The sequence below is a fragment of the Apteryx mantelli genome, chromosome 1 (assembly GCF_036417845.1).
Source record: "Apteryx mantelli isolate bAptMan1 chromosome 1, bAptMan1.hap1, whole genome shotgun sequence".
Lineage (NCBI taxonomy): Eukaryota > Metazoa > Chordata > Aves > Apterygiformes > Apterygidae > Apteryx > Apteryx mantelli.
Genome location: NC_089978.1, coordinates 26,972,160 through 26,993,703, shown reverse-complemented (window position 1 = coordinate 26,993,703; position 21,544 = coordinate 26,972,160). Strand labels below are relative to the sequence as shown.

The 21,544-nt window shown below is 40.1% G+C and overlaps 1 protein-coding gene across 4 annotated transcripts in view; it reads left to right on the top strand.

Annotated features, from left to right (window-relative positions):
• The window catches only part of STARD13 (StAR related lipid transfer domain containing 13), a 156,904-nt gene that overhangs the window by 101,362 nt on the left and 33,998 nt on the right, over positions 1-21,544 (top strand). For 2 of the 4 annotated variants that reach the window (XM_067291156.1, XM_013962105.2), the window contains exons 2-3: positions 16,248-16,319; positions 18,113-18,194. In XM_067291156.1, the coding sequence (XP_067147257.1) occupies positions 16,248-16,319; positions 18,113-18,194 (154 nt within the window). Of the gene's footprint in view, positions 1-16,247; positions 16,320-18,112; positions 18,195-21,544 lie in introns of those variants that run through there. The other 2 variants (XM_067291162.1, XM_067291167.1) reach the window with 1 other exon arrangement.

Here is a 21,544-nt window from a genome sequence, read left to right as displayed (position 1 = left end):
CAACCAGTTTTCTATCTTTGCATTTATCTATATATCCCATTAGTGTAGCACTGGACAGACAAAAATGGCTCCTGTCCTCAACACACGGGTTGTCCTGGCCTTGAGGGGACATGAAGCCTGAGCAGCCCTTGCCCAAGGATCCTGCTCCGTGTGGAGCACATGCGGACATGGGGACAGGCGCTCGCGCTTCTTGCTCAGGAATTTATTTTCCCAGAAACTAAATGGAAATTTTGCCCAACAATTTGAACCTCAATTCCCAAGATTTTGAATAGGAGCCATCTCTCATCTCTTCTTTAAACAGAGTATTTAATGCTCTCCAGAATTACGCTACCAGGCACGTTGCCTTGCATCTCCCTAATCCACTGTAAATTTACTTCTAACAGCTACTGCCAAAATACAGTACAGCACTCGCACAGCACATGCTTCTTCAGTGGTGAGCACAAAGCAGCTTCTGTTCAGAGGGAGTATGTTGCAAGCCCATGAGCGACACACTGTGAGTGCTGAAGATTATGAAACATATTCTGAAACTGAGCAAGCCATAAACACTTCATTTTTCAGAAATAGTCACATTACTCCTGTCATTCTGCTTGGCAAATGATGTACGCAGATCTTGGTGCATCCACGTAGCACATGCTGAATGAGCACCAAGTGCTACAATGTGCATGCTAACAGCACTGCAGAGTTCAGAGGAAATATTTCAGGTATGCACTTCAACGCTCATTTCATTTTTTATTAAAAAAAAAATCTTTATTTATTCATTTTTAGTGCACTAAACTTTCCCTTGAACTAAACTGAACTCAGACTATAAAATGGAGTTATATTAATTGATCTTTTGGTGAACGTTCTCTAAATGATGAGGAATCAAATCATGGTTTAGGATAATTCATTGTAGCTAAATGTAGAAAATGTAGAAAATATGTGTTCGAAGAAGGACAAATGTCTTGTACGTGCCTATGGCCAGACACTCCTGTGACATAAAGAAATCTAGGAATCAGTGGAGGGCTGGACCAAATGCATAAAAGCACAAAAAAATCTCCTGTCTGATATCCAGGCCACCTGACTTTCAAAGTCACAGAAGAGGGAAGACCACCTCATGCGGGGTATCTATGTGGTCCTCAGGTACTTCGAGCACTTCAACATAGTGAGCCTCACAATCTTTCTTCCTAAGGGCAGTTTTTCCCATTTTGAACTGGGTGTTCAGTGACATGTCTCATTTCCCACCAAAAGTCTGGCTGATCAGGGAGTTTTTCCAAATATCTAGCTAGTAGAACTGTCAGGTGAACAAACCCTCTTTGCCTGTAGCTAAGGCAAGCAAGAAGTCAGAGCGGTCAGACTGTGCTATCTAGGAGCCAGAGCAAAGGGACTCACCCAGTGAGGTGGCAACTGAAACTCTCCAGCTGATTTCCCATCAACTACTAAAGATTAAGAAATATTTGAAATTCAGCCAGCAAGTTAAAAAGTGCCAGGCTCTGTATTTCACTGACATTTGCGGAACCAGCCCTTCTGTATTTCCTCGCGTTATTCTGCTAGAGACATTTACATGAAAAAAGTAGGTTTGTACTTTGTTAGTTTTAGTGTCTCCTGCCATCTACCCCACAGACCCCGTTTCCTGTAACGGCAGGGAGCAGGCACTGGTAGGCCTCCAGCCTTCCTGCGGTCTTCTGCCAGGGTAATATATGCTGCATAGCTGAAGGGCAGACTCCAGCTTTATAGAGTGATAACGGCAAACATCTAACTTACCTAAGCTCTTTCATGCTATTTGATAAAAGAGCAATTTATGTCTTTCCTGCTTGTAGCTAAAAATAACAGTAAAAAAGTGTGGATTGTTGTAGTCCTGGGTGGTGTGCTAATTAGTTCTTTGCTAATTCTGCTTTATTGCTGGCAATGATTACTGTCAAGTAATTACAGGGTTCCTATGAATCTGGCTTCCATTTGCTCTGTGGTGTAACACAGATAAGGAAATGAGAAGTGTCAGTACTACAGATACCCAGTGTTATTTCTGCTATAGCAGAATTTTGTATTATCGGGAACAGTTACTTTGTACTATTGTTTTAGTAGCTGGAAGTGGAGCCAGGTGAGCTGCAGAATGGAAAACCTATATTTTCAGTACATTAAGAGTCTGTTCTCTACTTGAAGGAGCATATAACCCCCCCACTGCCTTCTCTAAAAAAATGTATGGAAAGGAGACTAGAGACCTCAGCCAAAATGCTAAAAATAATAACTATACTAAGATAGCCAAATTGTCTGTTCCTTCTTCCCTCCAATATGGATGAATAAATGTTTATGTACAGCTATCATGTAGAAATTGCTTTAGTGTGATTTCTGTATGTTCCTGTGTATGAAGTGCAGCTTTCATTGCAAAGGGAACTGACCAAAAGAAAACTATGTTTTTTGTGAAGAAAATTTCTGGAAGCATTTTAGTTCAGATATCAAAGCTGTTTCAGTTGAGTAGTAAAGTCGTTCTGCTCTATAATCGTCTCTTTGTGTCTTCTAAGTGCGTTTAGATGCATATGTTCCAAAGTGTGCAGAATAACCAACTCTTACAATCCTAATTTATCATTTCTGTAGCCACCTGGTATTAGAATGGCAGGATCAGATGAATTAAAATCAAAGATGCGTAGGTGCTTGAGGAGGCAAATGAGAGTTAAATACTTCAAGTATCTTTGAAGATCTGCAGCCTACCAGTTAGAAAATTTAAATATCCTTAAAATTCTGGCCTTTGAATTCACCATTTTGATATTAAGTTAATTATATCTATTCAATAAAATTAAACAAAGCACCTATCATGGGATGGATGATGAAAACTGTCCAGCTGTCTGAACAGTAGCTATACTGCTACTGTAAAACAGAACCTTTAGTTTGACTTTTCCACATTTCGTACTGTTTTTGTGTTTGAGAAAAGCTTTTGTATGGCACCTTCTTGAAAATGGATGTCTTTGTGAAGACAGTGAGGAAAGATTTTTCTTTTTTAGTAAGCAAGTAACTGCATCCTTTAATCTTTTTGTTGTTCCTCATGATTCTGTTAAGATCACTGCACAGTCATGTAGTTAAGAGCTCTGGATGAGAGCTCAGTGAAACAAACACTAGTGTGACTCCACTATTTTAACAGCGCTGTACAGTCAAAGCAAGGTGTAAAATTTAGTTCTTGCTAGCATTTTACATGAACACCTGCTATTTCTCCAATCACATGAAATAATAATTAAAAAATGTAATAGAGCCGTAGGATAGTATAGGCTGGAAGGGGCCTCTGGTCCACCCTAGCTCATGGCAGAGCCAACTTAGATCGCATCGCATCACATCTTATGCTTACATAGGTTCAGTCTAACTCCAAAAAGGAAGATGGATCAAGTTCAGAATGTTCAGTTAAAAAATAAATAGATTCTGCTTCATATTTACTGATTTTTCATTTCTTCATACAGTAGTGGTAAGAAGACACCCTGGAAGCTCTCATTAGTGATATTCTTGTAATAAATAGCAGCTGTAACAAGTGTTAAACAGATATGGATGCTTGATGTTTAATCCTCTCAGAAATGAAAAAAAAAGTGGATATTCACTAATTAAGTTAACTGTCATTTTATAAATTATTCTTCACCAACAGTCTTGAGGCATGATGAAATGTTAATAATGTTGATATACTCTAATGATAATAATTACAATATGGTTGTGACCTGGAGAAAAAGTCAAGAGGGTCTGCTATTGCTGTTATTGGACTGTATGTAGATCACAGCTTCTTCCAGATTTTGTGAACTATGGACATTCTGCTGTTTGGGGTTTGCTTTTTTTAAGAAGAAATATGCAGAACCTCTTTCCCTATGGGCTTTTTAAAGAAAACAGCTAATAAAGATACAGTGGGATTTAAAGGCAGATCTACTGGTAGTGTTGATCAGCTGATAACAGGTAATACTGATAACACCATCTGGGAACTCAGCAATTAGTATTACAGTCACTATGCACAAGCCAAGGACCTGGACCTCTGTCTTGAGCATCAGTTCTTCCTTAAGTGTTGAATCTTATCAATGGTCCTAGCACTATAAATTACTCATCTCACTCAGAACTCCAAAATAAATTGCTTTAATCTTAATTTATGATAAACAAGAACTGAGAAGTCTTTTTTATTAATACATCAAAGCATTATCTCCAAAGGGAGTTAGTTTTATATTAATGTTCAGTGTTTAAATTCACAGCATGAAGACCACCTCAGATGGGTAGGTAGAGCTTCTCTGATGTATATCTGATTACCCACATGTAATTTGAACATCTACAGCATGTGAAGGGTATAATCAAACAATAATTAATATAGTGATAAGGAATTATGTTTTGTACTACTTATCTGCATAATTCAGGGAGAAAGTTTACTATTACAACATCTGTCTTTTGGGGGGTTGTTTTCATTTTCATTCAGACTATAACATAAAGCATTTTCCTGCATTTCTTAGCGCCTTTCATTTTAGGAGCTCCAATTATTGTTTGACCAATTAACTTCAGTACCACACGCACACAAACCATATTGGGTATTGTGGAAAAAAGTAAGGCAAGATGTTGAAGTCTGAGACTTGGCCTCCACTTTAGGACACTAAGCTTGAATGTCCTGACTTCCAGAGACAGGGATCTATGTCTTTAATAGGAGTTATGAGCACCCATGGTAACTGAAACTAATGCTCTGACCAGCACTACACCCTCTTGAGAGCCCTCTGAATGTCAGGCCACTCCAGAGACCTCGGGCAGCTTTTAGGCAGCTTGAAAGCTGCCTGCAAATCTCCTCTAACCTTGCAAGAAATGATATTTTTCAGACCCTTGGAAGGACAAAGGGTAGCTGAAAGCTGCATGTAGTGCTGAGGCCATCTGTTGCATACAAATTAAAACCTGGTCTCAAGGGCATAGTACCAGAGCAAACACCTCACACACTTTATGTGGACTGAAGAAATATATATTGTATATGGATCCACGAATTTACTGCTAGGGTCACTGAAATATTAGCAATCTAATCAAAGAGTTAGTATTAGCCCAATAATAAAGATGATAACACTCCTAGTTCAAAGTGTTCAGCTATGCCTAGTTCCTGAAAGCAGTATAGTTGGAACTAATACACATATACTTCCTATTATCTACCCCTCTCCTTGACATTATGCTCACCCTTCCTATGACTCCCTGAGTCCTAAAATCAATGATGCTAGTCTTCCTCAGGAAGGAAAGGGGTGTAGAGGAGCTTTCAGCAAGTCTTCATCTGAAGTTCTGCACCAGGAGAAGTATGATGTTGCCGGTGGAGATTTCTTCCTCCTCACTGTTGGGTCAGCTTGAGGTTGTTTTTGTACTTTTCCTAATATAAACCACTCACTTGCTTTTTCACTCTTCAAAAATAATGATCCATTAGAAGATACATAGTATGCATATACGTAGGTGCATATAGATACAATCTTTTGCTGACTCATTATTAATGTCTATTAGTTACGGCAATATCACTGGTATGCTATAAAAATTGCTTTACAGCACATCTGGGTGGCAAGTGGGCATGTGCTCGAAGGTGTTCTAAACACCAGCTGCACTCAAAATTTCCCTTTTAAATATGAGCTCAGCAGCTATTTTGGTCTTCAGGCCACTCTCTGACTATTCTGCATAGAAGTTTAGATGCAGCCTTTATCTCTTAACTTGGGAAGCCAAAGGCAGAAACTCATAAAATGAGAGGCTGCTTTCAAAATTTGGCCTATAGTCACACTGAGTCACTGCAAGTTTTGGAGTAGTTCCCAAGAGACGTGACTGTTACCCCTTCTCTACCTATTTGATAATATTCCTTCCACATTAAAAATACAATATAATTTATATTAGCGTCCTTAAAGACTCACAGTTTCCATACCTTTTTCCAAGCACATTTTTCAGTGGATGTACAGTACTCATGCACAATTATGTATCAATGCCCTGTTATTTCTCAAGTCAATAGCATTTGGCAGCTGTTTGATTGGCAGGCCCAATAGATGGGATGGGCAGGGTAATACTGGTGAATGAGCAGGTGTTACTCTGGTCTCTAAATCTGTGCTGAACCAATACTCATGGATGCTGTCAGAAGTCAATAAAAGGAATATAAATCCTACTTAGGGGGGGTGACGAAGGGACCTGAGCTTTTAATCATTTCTGGCCATTAGCAATACCAGCGTACTTTCCCTCAGACTAGAGGGAGGAGGGCCTGGTGTCCTTGTCAGCTCCCTATATATATATATTATTTGAATTTTATCTATCTCATAAATCCCCTTTGTAGTTTCAGCTGGATAAAGTATTCTTCTTGTTTCTTGTCATAAACTGCTGCAGCGTTCTTTTATGCAGCTGCCACATTTCATCCTAATGCAGCTGCATTTCACCCAGGGATGAAGTGATCCCTATATATAACTTTCACATCAGTTTTTATAACCGTTTAAAGTGCCTCGAGATGAGATGTGGGATGCAAGCTATTGTTTTATTAGTGTCATCACAAAGTGCTGCATTGTACAAATCAATTGTGAGCTAAGAAGAAAAGTGCTTTCGAAGTGATGCTTGAAGATAGGGAGAGATTTTTTGGGTTAGAAGGCATTTAAAGTCCTGAATTAGGAATGTAAAAGAAAGATGACAAAAAAAAAAAAGGAAAAAAAAAATCTAGCATTGAGTAAGAATGCATAAACTGAGTGGACCTGTGGGAGATTGGGGAGCAAAAATATTAGAGAAATGGAGGGCATAGAGTTAGTTTTAAGTGACTTTGGGGCTGAAGATATAGAAAGATAAGGAGAAAGTGAAATCATCAGTAAATACAGATGATCATGATGATAACCAGCAATCAAAGACATGGAGAAGAAACTCAAAGGAAGACCTGAATCTCTTGTTTATATTATGTAGCTGAACCACATAAAGTGGATCTGACTTTCCACCATCTGTTTTCTCTATTATAAATCTTTCCTGATTATTAATGTTATGTCTTAAGACTTTCAAATATTAAGAGAACTTACTGTCCAAGTCTCATTACATTCCCACAGTACTTAGGTGCCTGACTGTGCTGAGCATCCCACCCCAGTATCTCAGCACAGCAAGTCTACTTAGAAATCCACATCATGGGAGAATTCCCTGGGGAACCGATTTAAGACTAAAGACTCTTAAAGGCACTGATGTCTGCCTGGAAGGGAGGGTAATTACACTGAATGGGACTCCCTCAGGTTATTTCTTGTTCCTGAGGTCTTTGTGTATGCCTGTGTCCCTGCTGGCTTGTTCTGCTTCCTGCTTTAATAGCCCCTGCAAGTCACCTCTTAATTTAAAGAGTCGTGTAGCGCATTATACAAAGATCTTTTCTACACTGCAAGCTGTTAGTGTTTTTCCTGTTGTGCTATTTGTGCAGCTTCCTTCATGTTAGCATGAGTGAAAACATTGTGCTATGTTCCTTGCGCTGATGAGATCTAGATATAGACACAGTATTCCCAGATCCGTAGAGTTTCATGCCTGGTGAACCTGCTATAAATCTCAGGTCTAGCAGTTTTACCAGTATCCCATTAATTTAGGAAAAGAATTAAGCATAATCCCTTCACCCAAAGGGGAGTAAAGTTCCTAACTCCTGGCCGGAAGAACACATCTTTTGTCTTGGGAGATGCAGCCAAGCTCAAGATAAAAGACTGATGAGCAGAAGTGTCCCAGCTGGACTGTGGAGAATTTGGTTACCATAAGAAACAAAAGAATTGTCATAGGGGGTCAAAAAAGTATTTTATATAGTCCCAGATTATGTCTGAGCGCTGGAGACGTCAGTTGCTCAAGAGGAAAAGCTGTATAAGGATTTATGAAATCAGAAGAAAAAAAAATCTCTTAACACTGTCAGTAGTTTGGTTTCTGTTCTCCCACTCTGGACAATGATGCATCCTTTTCCAAATCTATGGTGTTAGCACCAAGTAGTCAGATAAAACTCCAGCTCAGTTTTAAGCCCACTCATCTCCTGATCCCACTGTCCTTTGGCAATGAATTTTATAGATTGTGTAAAAAACATATTTTCTTTACCAGTTCAGATTGCTTTCTTTCTTTTTCATTCCTCCTTTTTCATTAATCTCCCTGTCCGTGTGCTGCAAGGCAAAGAGAATAGGCATTTCCAATTTCCTATTTTTATATTACCCATTATTTTGCATCCTTTTATCATAACCCTTCCTTATTCATCTGGTCTCCAAGGTAAACAGTCCGAATTTTTTCATCTCTCACCATATGAGATTTTTTTCATGTCCATAAATAATCTTGATTCTCACTTGCAACCTCTCTAAGAAATCAAAAGCATGAATGGATATCATCTGACTATTATACATGAAGTGGAAAGAGCTACATATAAAGAAACTGCTCATGAGCTTGAAAAGATCTTTTTTCTATTGTTGTTTGAATTATTTTCAGCCACAGTAGTTTAAAAGGTCCATATTTTATTGTATTATTACTGGTACCACAGTATTCTGCAAAAGCTTAAGGTCTATTAAAATAATGCTTTGACAGCTTTATTTGTTTTTTGCTTGCAAAACATAACCCTGTCTCTAATAGTAATTATACAGCATGGTATAAAATAATTCCAATGAAATCCCACCTTTGAAAACCTTATTATCTGGATTTATTGAAGAGTATGCACCATAGTATAGTAAAATAATATAAATTTGTTGTATGCTTATGTTTTATTTTATCTATGATAGACCTGTACTATAAATGGAAATTTTATGGGTGCACTGCGTAGTTACCTTTGTGTTATTATTGGAGTTATTCAGGAAAAGTCCTACAGAATAGAAGGAAGTAAAGTAAACCATTAGAGTACTATCTAAAAGCTTTCGTTTAAATGGAGTTCTGTGGAAATTATGCTAAAAGTCTAAATAATTTCAGAGACACTAGTATCCTTTGCACAAAAATTTATACCATCTTATAAATAAAATTCAAGAATTTTCCCTTTTAAATAATTCTGGTGGGTATAATGCAACTGAAAATGTTGCAGAAACTTGTATCTATTAAATTGCATGGGACATTTCCCATAGGGAACATGAGAAACTTTATATTTTTCCATGATCTACAGCATACTGCCTGCAGTAGTGCAGAGAGTGGATAATCTAGTACTTGGGGTTCTAATCTATGCCTTGCAAGCTATAGGTGTGAGGCTCTGTTTTGCTGTGAATTTCTTACATGACCTTGGAATGCCACCTGTTCACATTTTTATAAATATGTTCCTATTCATTACAGTTTAGCACCTAAACCCTATAGAAGGGTTCATTTCTTAGCTCTGAAGTAGCTTTGCAAAGCCATTCGAAGGAAACCCATCAACCTTTAGGGTTAGGTAATGTCTGGGTGACAACGGAGTGATAGTTTAGGTGTCTAAGAGCTTCAGAAATTTGGCATTGGTCTCTCTACACCAGATTTCTAAGGGTATTAGTACTTGAGGAGTGACATAGTCATATTTTTATAGGCAGCTAAATGAGTCAGGCACCTAGTTCCTGCCAACGTTGTCTCTAACCTTCCTATGCACTTTTAAAAAATTTTCTGTCTGGGCCTCTGTGCTTTAGATCATCATCTGTAAAATAAGAATAATAGTTACATGGATAAATATCTTGAAGAGTATGAGATGTAGGAGTAGGAGGATAATGGGGGGGACACTAAAATATCTTAGACTGGTACCAGGGCTGCAAGAACAAGCTGGAACTTCCTGGACCTGTTTTAATACAACTGCAGCCTGAACTCAGCTTTCCTACAAACCCTATCTGCCCTCACTAAGGCTCCTGTAGAAACACGTCAGGGTGGTGACATGGCTTGTTGGTGGCATGACAGGACTATAGGACAAACACAAAGATTGTCTAGGCAAGACTGAAGCTCACCCACACATGCATGCAGCTGCCTTGAGTGTGTCTCAGGTACAAGATATTGTCAAGGTTTCCTTCTCAGAAGTGCTCTCTGGTTCACCCTTAACAGAGGTCCACATGGGCTCCTGAGAGTAAAGGGTGTTATTAAACCCAAGGTCAAGCTGAATCTCCAAACTGACCTTAAAACGCAAGGTAGATATTGTTCTGGAAGCTGCAGTGCAAACTCTGTCCTCCCAACAATTTTCCTCCTCTTGAAGGAGAGAGTAAGACAAGGATCAAAAGTTAATGTAAAGCATAGCACCAAACTAACCAAGTCCAAACCCTATGAACTGCAACCAAGTTATTACTCTACTTCCAAGTAACACTTGGTAAAGTGAATCCTGTTCTGCCTAATAGACCAGCTTGTATCTGCCATCAGAGCTTACTGGCCTGGCTGCACAGGAAAATAGTCCTTTCCAATGACTTGATTAATCATTTTCACTAACACTCCCAGATATTTTATCTTAAATCTAGTAAAGTTAGATTTAAATGGTGTGCAATATAGTGGGGATATAAAGGAGAGCATACACAGCCATTTGTTACAGAAAGATGAAGAATAAAGGTTATCAAACATAAAATTGACATAAATGCAATAGATGAGGTAATTATGTACCTTATTTATTCTAGCTGTTATTTCTTTCACTTCATTGTGCAAAGGGACATCTGAATCTTAAATAAAGTTATAGTAGAAAAAAGTAGAATCAACAAAACAGAAGATAGAAGAGACAGAACAAGAAAGACTGGAAAGGCAGAAACAAGATAAGAGTTACAATGTCTAGACAGAAAAAGGGAAAAGACGGTAGTAACTAGATCTTACAGTGATATGTGTCCATGATATTCATGGACAGTGATATGGTCCTGTGCTAGAAAATAAATTTACTTATATGAATTTTTCTTGACAGAATAATATCCCCCAAAACAACTTCTTAGACAGTTCTGCTGCTTCCTTTCATGTGAAGAAGGACTGTCCCAGTGGTTTAGTTTTCTTTGTTTCAGAGAATGCGCTCATTAAAATGCAGTTTATGTGGACTAAACAGGACCCCTGGATGACAGGGATCGGCTTGCTAATCCACCACCAGCACAAGTGGTAAAGTGGACTGGGAAAGGGATCTGATCAGAAGGTAAACCAAGCATTCTCTGTAGCTAAAAAATGGGTTCACCAAAATATGCCCAGGGTGTCAAAAAGCTTACCGCTGTAGTCACAGATCCCACTTGGGATCTTAAAATGTGAATCTTCCTCTGGTGCTGGGCACCACTGAAGCAGTTTGTGAAGAATCAGAAAAAGTAATGAGAAAGTAAGACTGCGAGCAGCCCTCTCCACTCCAGCCCCAGCATATCCAGAGTGCTCACTTGACACGTGGGAGACAAATTCAAACCTGCTTAATGTTAAGCACGGACTTGAAGACATATTCCAGCTGTACTCTGACCACCTGTGAAGTTTGCTGGGTGAATCTCTCCCTCCTTATTTTAATCTACTTAACTTTCTTAAATAAAAAGTGTAGGATCAGAGATTTGCATTTCAATCTCTACTGTGCGATACATACTTGGGCTACAGCAACAGTGTCTCTGATAAGCATTTAATTTAATATACAGAGTGACAACTTCAAGAGGAAAGACTGAGAAACAGTGCTGTAGGAAAAAAATCCAGTGATTTGGCTGATTAAAGAGGTGACAAAGTTTGAGGTTCCTGCTTGTACATGTGCACCGAAAAGTTCTGGTGAAGCAAGCAGGGAACTTCTTGGGGGCCTTGGAGGCAAGACCTGAGGTAGCTCCATAGCTCTAAAGAAACATCTGTGCATAGGTAGCTTTGTACGTACCTCCTGGCAAAAGCTGATACATGACAGGGGTGCAGGTGACCATGAAGTACCCCTGATCTCCTCAGAAATGTTGCTGAAGGACTTTTGAGGATATGAGCCTCAGTAAGAACCTGTTACTGGTGGAGAAGGGAAGTGGAAAAGAGAAACTTGTTTCCTGTCAAGCCACATGATTATTTCAACTAAAAACTGAAAAATCCCTGAGAACTCCAGTGCCGTTAGACATACTGACACTTGTCAATATTTGCAACTGAGTTATTATCTAGCCTTAATAATTAATGATTATCATTAACTGCTGCTCGAGCAAGTGGAAAGCAGCTAAGTAAATTATCCATGACTTTTTTCAGACAATAGAGCAGGCTAGCAGTGCCTACACATGAGCCAGTCATCAGATACACGAGGGTCAGCAGCCTTTTGGTCAGGCCACACCAGAATTTCGCCTTCCCAGATGCCCTAAACAAGAGTCTGGAGAAGCTGTCTCAGAGGCGGACACTGCCAATAGGTGGGCAGGGGGGAAGCATGCATCTGGGAGAAGCTCTAGCTCCTGCCAGCTATAAAACTCAAAACAGGGAGCCATTTCCTCTCTCACATCACTCTTCTCAGCATGACAGGCCCTCTCTGTTCTGGGGAGCCATCTGCAAACACAAGCAGCTTTACATGTTTTTGCAGGACTGTGTCCTGGAACGCCTGGTTTCTCAGCTTAAAAAATAGACAGGTCCCAGGGTGAGTTTTTCCTCAGTCGGTCACTTCCAGTTGTTCTCCTAAGATTTTCTGCCTGACTTCTGCAGTACTTTCTTCTCAAGGAGGCAGCAGGCACACCTTTTTGTATTGCAGATTGCAATTCATGTAACTCACCTGCTTTTTCCCTTCAGGAATAGCCGTACAGTGTTGAAAAGTTCAATATTCTCACATGAGTAGGTTTTCTTGAGGAGAAACAAACCTTTGGAAAGAATCCAGTCCCTGTTACAGAAACTGAGACAAGCTACTGGCTTTATTTCTAAAAAGCACCCACAATCTCCTGAACCTTTAATGCCTTTTGGAAATACAATTTGCTCTCATGGATGGGTTGTGAGTTTTTATTCTTGCAGTCCCAGAGATTCCTTCCTCTTTTTTGGTCCTAACTTTGGTTGTCCCCAGTAGCCTGCTTGCCTCATGACGATAGTGCAGCTGCTGTAGGCTGGTTCTTACACCTGTGTTATATACAGTATATATACAGTATCCAGTATATACACTGAAGGCAAATGTTAAATTAAGCATCTAAAATTATACTTTAAGCATTAAAATATCCAGTAATGAAAAAAAATGTATTGCATTCTGAACTATAACTTGGCTTACATGCCCAGAGTGAGATAGCAGAAATCACCTTCCATCTCTGCTGAGGAGTAAATACTTGGTTGTGCCCATAATAGCTGGAACAGGTGCCTTTAACCAGTAGAAACAGACTGCTATGAGCAAAATCATATTTTGGGCTGAGTCAATAGCACATTATATTTCTATCCTTCTGCTGTCCTCTTAAAAAGACCAAAAAGAAAATAGAGAGAAGGGAGAGAAATTGTCCCACTGATACATGTCTGAGATCCAGTGTCCCAGTGGCTGATTTAGCAAATCTTGTTTGAGGCTGAATCTGTTTGTTTTAGGTGATAGTTCAGAAAATGAGAATACTCGCAATAGATGCCTTCATGTATGAGCTAGAGCCAAAGATTTGAAGCCAGAGTTAGTCTGACAATCATTTTGAGTAATGGATAAGCTTAAGAGAGTTGTAGTATGTTATGAACAGTCTTTGAACAACAACAGCAAAAAAGGGGTGAGATTTACTTCCTTAGTTGTTCCTTGCAATTATTCACCCATTGCAAGCTGAGATTTTTAGGTCTCACTTGGGCTTCAGGAAGATTTCTTAGCAATCTCTGATTTGAGCAGCCAACTGAAAAACACACTGAAATATGATAAGCATATAAGAGCATTAAGTAGTAGCATTCTCCATCACCCACAGCCTCTGTTAGTTGTGCTTCCAGGCCAGATGAAGCTAGAATGCACAGCTGTTATGAGTTGTAAATTACATTTTGAAATAGGATCAATTCATCTGTGTTTCATGAGATTGAATTAAGCAAAAGCAAAAGTACAAAGACTTGTCTTTTTTGCAAGCATTTAATAAAAATATTCAGTCTCACTGGAACATAATAGAGATGTGCTTTCAGCACACAGATGTGTAGTAGTTAGAGCCACGTTTTATGTAAGCTGCTCATTCTTTTGTGCGGTGTTAAGAACTGAATGTACTTTCATACTCCTTTTTTGGCCTTGGCATGAAGTAATGTCAGAGCAAATGAAGACCTGGTGGTAAATCCTTTTCAGCACTGCTAATGATTGTAGCCATCACCGAGCTGTTACTGGCTGTCTAATTGTCTTTGGGAAATTGTGCTTTTGATAAGTAGACCTATATTCTGAATTTTTATTTCTGTAACAAAATTTGCTGGTGTGATTCAGTATTCAGAGGGGCAGAAAGGTGTATGGGTCACATACTGTAGGGTATATTCAAAGCAGGCTTTATAGTGAGCTTCAGTGGGTAAAGTCATTAGGGAATAATGAGTGATCTGAATGGAATTACATGGGGGAGAATTCATGCCAGCATCTCATATCTCTAAAAATGCATTTTAGCATAACAAATTTACAGCTGGGATTTTTGCATACAAGGCAGAACATGCAGAAGAGCAAGCGAGTCTGTTTGTCTTTTTCTAGTTCCATTGCTTGTTCTATGTTTAGGGTTTTGTATTATGGCTGCCTAGATTTTACAATTACAAACGTGCCAAAACCTTTCATTGGTTCATTCAGGTTGAATAATAAGGAACTTAAATGTCTGCTTTCTTCAGCACATACAAACTATTCCTTAGCTGATATACATGCAGATTTTGCAAATATAAGAAATGCACATGCACATTTTGGCTTTAATCATGTAAATTAGGACTCTTCAAAAGGCAGACCCTAATCTATACTTGGACAGCATGGAAATGTTGTGATGTTGTCCTGATTTCACCAACAATCCATGTTTTTGTGGATGATCTCTATTTTTCATTGTTCTTCCAGTCACCCTGGGAGCAGCTACAACCCACGAGTCCCCATCATGAAGGCAATGTGGGTGCCGGCCTGGCCGGGCAGCGCTGGGCTTGATGCATTGCCTTTGAGTCTCTGTAGAATTAGCCCATGGAGCTTGGTAAAAATTGAGTGACCCCACTGTCAACACACATAGGTCATCTCAGCATTCAGGGGACTAACCATGTGTGTGACTGTAGAAATGCACAAAGTCTGTTTCACTGGAGAGACCTGAAAATTTATTCTCTGTTTTTATGTAGCTGCCATTTATTTACTGCTGATTAGTATTTGAACAGGCTCGATCTGCCTCTCCTATGCAAAAATCTTTGGGAGCAGGGTCTCATGTAGCCCCCCTGTGGGACAGGATTTTCTTCCTTTCCCCATTCTCACCTGCCAACCCCAAAATAAGGAGGGACTATTTTCTTGTCCAGCTGATGATTCCCCCACCTCTTCTATTGGAGTAGGAGACATCTTACTCAGTGAAGACTGTTTAAAAGTAGAAATCTTGTCCAGCATAAACTACACCTATACTTATAAATCACGGCGAGCCAGGGACAAGGTGATGCAGATTGGTTCATCGCCCCACTGCTTAGTACTGGCCTTCTCAGGGAAAGATTTGTCTTGTGGAGAGATAGATGAAACAGCCCAAAACAGGCTTGAAAGTGGACTAACGTTTAAAAACAGTGAGTGATCTGTGGTCCAGTGCTTGAAGCTACTGCTTGTCTGTATTTTAGTTAGCTGCATAGACATACCTGTAGCTGTTTATCCTTTCTTTGTTAGCAGTCACAAGAGAAAAGCATTTTCAGTATGTGATTTATCCCACCTATTCCAGATATCTTAAGGTGAAATGAATCACCCTGTGGTGGTAACTCTCTCTCCTTTGACTGTAGAGGGAGTCCAGATAACTGCCTTAAGTAGCTAAAGGGAGGGAAGGGCATCCTGCCTTCACAGTTGTCCCTTCAGTAGCATTATACCTACACAGGGGTATTCCTGGCTGAGCTTTCACTGGCTTCCAGTCCTCTTTGGGGACAGCGTAAAGATGATATCCCTCTATGTCTGTACTGATTATTCTCTCCAAGAAATGTTGGAGCAGGAGAAAACACAGTGCATGTCCTCTGTCTTCCCATTTCCACCCTGCTACCTCCTCACTTCGTCCTAACAGCTTCCACTGTGCAAAGTCCTTTCAGTAAGGTTCTGGGGAAGGACAGGACACAGGGCCTCAGCCTGGCTAAGCAGTTCTCCTTCCACGTGGAGATGGTTATCATTTTGTCTCAGTCACCAAACAGCTGGACAACCCAGCGTCCCCCAGAGACAAGTGGGTTTCTTTGAGGGATGTATATTTTGTTTCCTGATGCTATCGACAATTGCTGCTGAATGATGACAGTGCTTTTAAGTAGCTAACAGCTATTACCAAGTCTCTGCTGTTTCCTTGCAATTAAAAGAGCTTCTAATGCAAAATGACAAAGTGTGAACTTTTTGCTCTTCTCTTTCTCCTCAGAAATCGAAGCAAAGGAAGCGTGTGACTGGTTACGTGCAGCTGGATTTCCCCAATATGCTCAGTTCTACGAAGGTAAGTAGGTTTTTCTCCTATTTCTGAAGTACTGAAAGTGCATTGTGCCCTTGCCAGGAGAGCTTACAGTCTGGCAGCACTACATTTGACTGAAAGTATTGCAATGGTGGGCTGCTTTCACAAAGCCTCAGCTGCCGGAGTCACATGAATGCCTAAGGAAAAGTAAGACTCTAGTCCTCACAGCTGTGGAAGAAAGCAGGGGGACATAGTTTGTGTAAACCTCAACAATTAGCAAAAACAAATACAAAAAATCCAAATACATAGGTCTCTTTTTTAAAATCTCCTGAACTGTGTCTAAAATAAGATTGAAAATATTAATACTCTGCAAAGATATTAGAAGTGAATCATTTGAGCTGTGCTTTCATTCGTTCTCCTCTCACTGCAAAGCAAGAAAAGCAAATATTTTGGTGTTAGCTCAAAGCAAATGGGTGTCAAATCACTGTCCCAAAATTTTCAGTTCTGGGAACAAGTATGGATTCTTCCCTCCAGCCATTTCCCCTGCTTTTTTGTTTCTGGAGTGAGTGGTTGAAAAGTCATGCTCAGATAAGCAGGGGCTGCTTACCCTGCTGCTGCATTCAGGAGCAGTTTGGGGACTGAGACTGTTTTTTTCTACTCCTCTCAGCTCAGTGCTGAGAGGGAAACTGTAGCTGATCCTCATTTTTCCACACTGCAGATTATCTCTGCCAGAGATATACAGCCAGCTCAGGCCCGCTAGGGCTTATTAGCCTATGTGCAGCTCTGCCAAACCCGCTGGGCTGCTTCCAGGGTCAGCGTGGGTCTGGAGGCAGCACAGCTACGCTGGCAGGGAGCAATAGCCACGAAACCTTGCAGATCGGAGCCAGTTCTGTGGAGAGCCAATGCAGGCATTGTCGATCCACCCTTGGGGACCCGAAAGTGTCAGGGAGCACGATGCCTGGGCTTCATCCGAGGCTCCCAACAGCCTGCTGAGCTCCAGCAAGGCTTACTAACTGTCTCCCTCCGGGCTCGCAGGTGCTGTGCTCCCACAGCTCCCTTGCAGTCAATGTGCACTCTAGGCAGTCTGCGTCTCTGAACACAAGGTCGCTTTTGCAGGCATCTGTTATGTAAACGGTAAGCCCTGGTGTCCGAAGATGGTGGCCGCAGTTCTTGCATCCCCATTTCCTGCTGCGGCACCTGAGCATTGCAGAGCAACCTGGGGGGCAGCCGCAACACTGAAATCCCTCCCACTGCCCTGGAGCCCACTCATGTGTGGCAGTCGCCTCACTTGTCACTGCAAATGTCAGCTTCCAGCATGCTAATCTGGCTTTAAGTGAGCTCATTTCTTTGTGTCTCTTATTTGAGTAACACTTTTTTTGAAATCATTGTTGTTGGGGGTTGTATTAAAAACAAAAAGCTCAAAACATTTCTGCTTCATGGGAAAAGTCTGTATAGCAAATAATTCATTAAGTCACAGTGATGGGAACAGAGAACTTTGTTGCCCATGTGGATAGTGAAAGTGTGCTGGTAATTTTCTGATCTCATTCTTTTGTTCTAGACAGTAGAAAGAACAGCTAATAATTTAATATCTTATTAAAGCAAAAGTGACATGATGTTGCTGTCTCTTTGGTGCACAAGATGTTCAACTTCCAAAAGAAAAAAATGCAGTAACTGAAAGGGTCACAGATATGGCACAGATATGGAAGGGAATCAGGCCCGAGTAAAAGGGGTCATACTGCATTTCAGTGACTAAACAGTTGCAAAGCATTTTAGATGTAGACAATGTATTTTCAGCTGAATAGCAAGCACTTGTCTTAATATTGTGTCTCCTTTTATAGATTCCCAGTTTCCCATTGATATTGCTGCAGTAAAGAAAGATCATGATTTTCTTGACAAGGACCTTGTAGAACCTCTTTGCAGGTAAATAACACCTGAAGTTTCTCTTCTGATACTTTAAAAACATTAGCCAATTTGTTATTCTTAGTAAAGCAGCCCAGCAGAAGAGGTGTTTGCTTGTCCATATGAATTAAGCAATGATTCTGTTAGTTTTTCTAAATAAATGGTAATATTTTGGATTCATTTGTCATGTGGAAAATCCTAGAGCAGGGCCCACTACACTCTTAGAAAACATCACAAGATTTAAAAAGGTCCCAAATCCATTGGATATGAAATACCTTCCTTTTAAGAAAGAACTAGCCGTAATACAAGAAAACCCTGAATGAATTAAGGAGCCACATGTGAGTCGCATGAATGACTCTATGTCCAAGCACAGCAGAAAAGATGAAACCTCATGGTACAGAGTTCAGCAGGTACTTTCCCTGTCAGCAAACATGGCTTTCATGCTACTGTGCTTCCCTTGGTGCTCTCCTGTTGACACCAGTAACAATAACCGTGGGCCCAGAACCCCAGAACACTACAGCTACCACAAATAGTCCCTGGTCTGTCCCTCCTAGAAGCTTTGTGTCTGCTGTTTATCTAGCTTCTTATGCTCTGCCTGTGATGAATATACAATATTACACTGCTCCAGTACAGTCCCCCAGGATTTAAGAAGCAGCAATTCTGTGGTAGTTTTGCAAAACCACATTGCAGAGGCATTGTTCCCCTCTTTTTTCTCCTGTGCTCGGCTCAAGCTGGATTCTACTCCACTTCAGTAAGGACAAAGGAGCATCTGGCCCCCAGCAAAACAGGCTTTATTGCATGTTATGGAAACTTTCACAACACTAACATCAAGATAATTAGACCAAAATCTATTTCCCCTTCTGTGACTATAGCTAAAGACAACAGAGGGTATATGCTGTTCCACTGCACTGTGCATGCAGGGATTAATGAGTCCATGATAGACGATTGCAGAGAGGATTTCCTAATTGTAAGAAACAGGGCTGGAAGAGAGTTCATCTCATCCACCTCTCCATCCCAGGAGATGCCTTCTTTAATGGAGGATCCAGAGCCTTCCCAAGAGATTACTGGGATTACTGTTAGGATGCTTCCCCAAAACTCCTTTCTGGCAGTCTATACCTATGGTTTCCCATTTTGTCCATTATGGATATAGAAAACAGAATATTCTCTTTCTCTGTGTCTGATAAGAAATCAGTAGGAAAGACCTGGATCCTTCAGTGACTGCTCTCAAGGATGCCAGGGAGCAGAGTAACTGTAGACATGACCCACTGCTGTTCTGTACAGCCTGGTGGAAGGGATTTCTATGCTCATGCCTAACAAACCTTCTTCCCGCATATACATCCATCCCACTGCTTCAGGTTAGCATGGCAAGAGACATGCTTTGGTATAGTCTGGGAACTGGTTGGGGGTAGGTACTTAAATTATGGTCATGAGGCATTCAACATCTATGCAGCTATATGGGATCAGCTCACCTGTTGCTGCTTCAGACTCTCTGCAGACTCACAGCTATACCTTCAACGGTTACTCTAGGTTTATATTTTTTTAGGATTTCTTTGTGAGTAGAACAGCTAGAGACTGTGTGGGGTTTTTTTTCTCTTTTATTGAAAGATGAGATTCTGAAGAAGAAACTAGGATCTGTAGAGATGCACTGATGTGACAGAATGCTTTATATTAGCCTAAATGTAGCAATACTGCTAAGGTCTGTAGTATGTAAGCATAGACACAGATCTTTCCAAATGGTTCTATTCAAAGATAAAAGTTTTTATGACTGTCCAGTAACTTTTTCTGCAATGATTTTAATCAGAAAATAACACCTGTTGCTTTAAATTTTGTTGGGAATTTTTAGATAGTGTAGATCTAAAGAGAGAAAACACCTCATATACTAGTCAGGTAGAAAAAGAAGTATTACATGCAGGTTAAATAGATGGAAGAGTAATGTTTTCAGACTGCAGACAATTTGCTACAATTCAGCAGCTCCAAATCTTTAGCTGAGAGTAATCCATAAAAAGCAATTGTGCCAAATGTCAAGATTCTGGTTCATCTGAAACAGAAACAGTGTCAGCCACGCCTGCAGTACAAGCATCATTACTGTGTTAGCTATCAAACTAGCATTTTCCAAGTTTGCCAGTGAACAGTAAATCCTCACAGCTTGACTGACCACTGTGGCCTGTTTTCTACTTTTGCTGTGTTCGGCGGTGGCATCACTACAAGGTACTTGCCAGGATATCACACAAGAGACGAAGGCTATGACACACATTCATGAAATAGAAAACTAAAAAGAGGTTGATTATGATTTCTGTATGTACTGGTTACTGTGTTGAGTCCCAAACTTCAATTCTTCAAACACCCAAAACTCACACTGCCTTCAAAGCTATGCATGACCAAGCCTTCACACAGATTAATAGGGCATTCAGCCCATAATACTGAGCAAAATGGAGTTCTCATTTTTATTTGGAGGATGACTTTAAAGCTGGAATGCCAGAACAGATAATCAGTTTGAGCAGAGTTTTAACTCCGAACCATAATTGTTCTGGAATAAACACTGAGTTTCTCTGCTGTTGTGGATTGAAATCAGACTCTTAACCTCATTTTATAATTGTTTTTCTTATGACATTATAGTATATGAAACAATATGAGGCACAAATGCAGAGAAACCTTTTATTTTTAAGGCAGCTGGTAGTATTTTATTCAGAATGCCTAAAACTCCCTGTTGTAAAAGATTTCAGTGACCTTTCTGAGACAGTCTAACACTCCTGCTGTTTACAACATCATTTTAAAATTTGGCAGAGTGAAGGCCAAATCTGGGGCCTTTGGCTAGAGGCATATCTTTTTTCCTATCATGAGATTCCATTCAGATTTTATTGAGTAACGAACAATAGAAAATTGCCATGCATTCTGCAGGCAAATGTTGTCAGCCTGCCAAAACAATAATTGGGCATGAAAATTTTATAGCTGGATCTCTATGTCATTTCCAAAATAGCAGTCAACAGATTCTGCTCTGGGAACTTTTGTGGCCACTGTGATAAGAGAGTGAGAAGGAAAAGTCAAGCCATGTTGTACTTTTTGTATTCACGTAAATACAGCAACTAAGAATGTAAAGAATAAGTATGTAATACTAGTCTGATAGAACCCTACTTAGGCCCCTAAACCAAGCTCTTAAAATTTGAAAACTGGAAGCAGCCAGCAGCCTCTTTTTCCATAGCTAATGTCTCTTAGATACTTTGTAAGTAATCCAAAGGTCGCTATATACAGTATATCATACTGTGGGTTTTTTTGAAACATTTATTAGACAGTCAGTACAATCTGTTGGGTTATATTGCTCTAGGTGCCGTTAAGAGATAAGCCTGGATCTCCACTTGCAATACAGAAAGCCC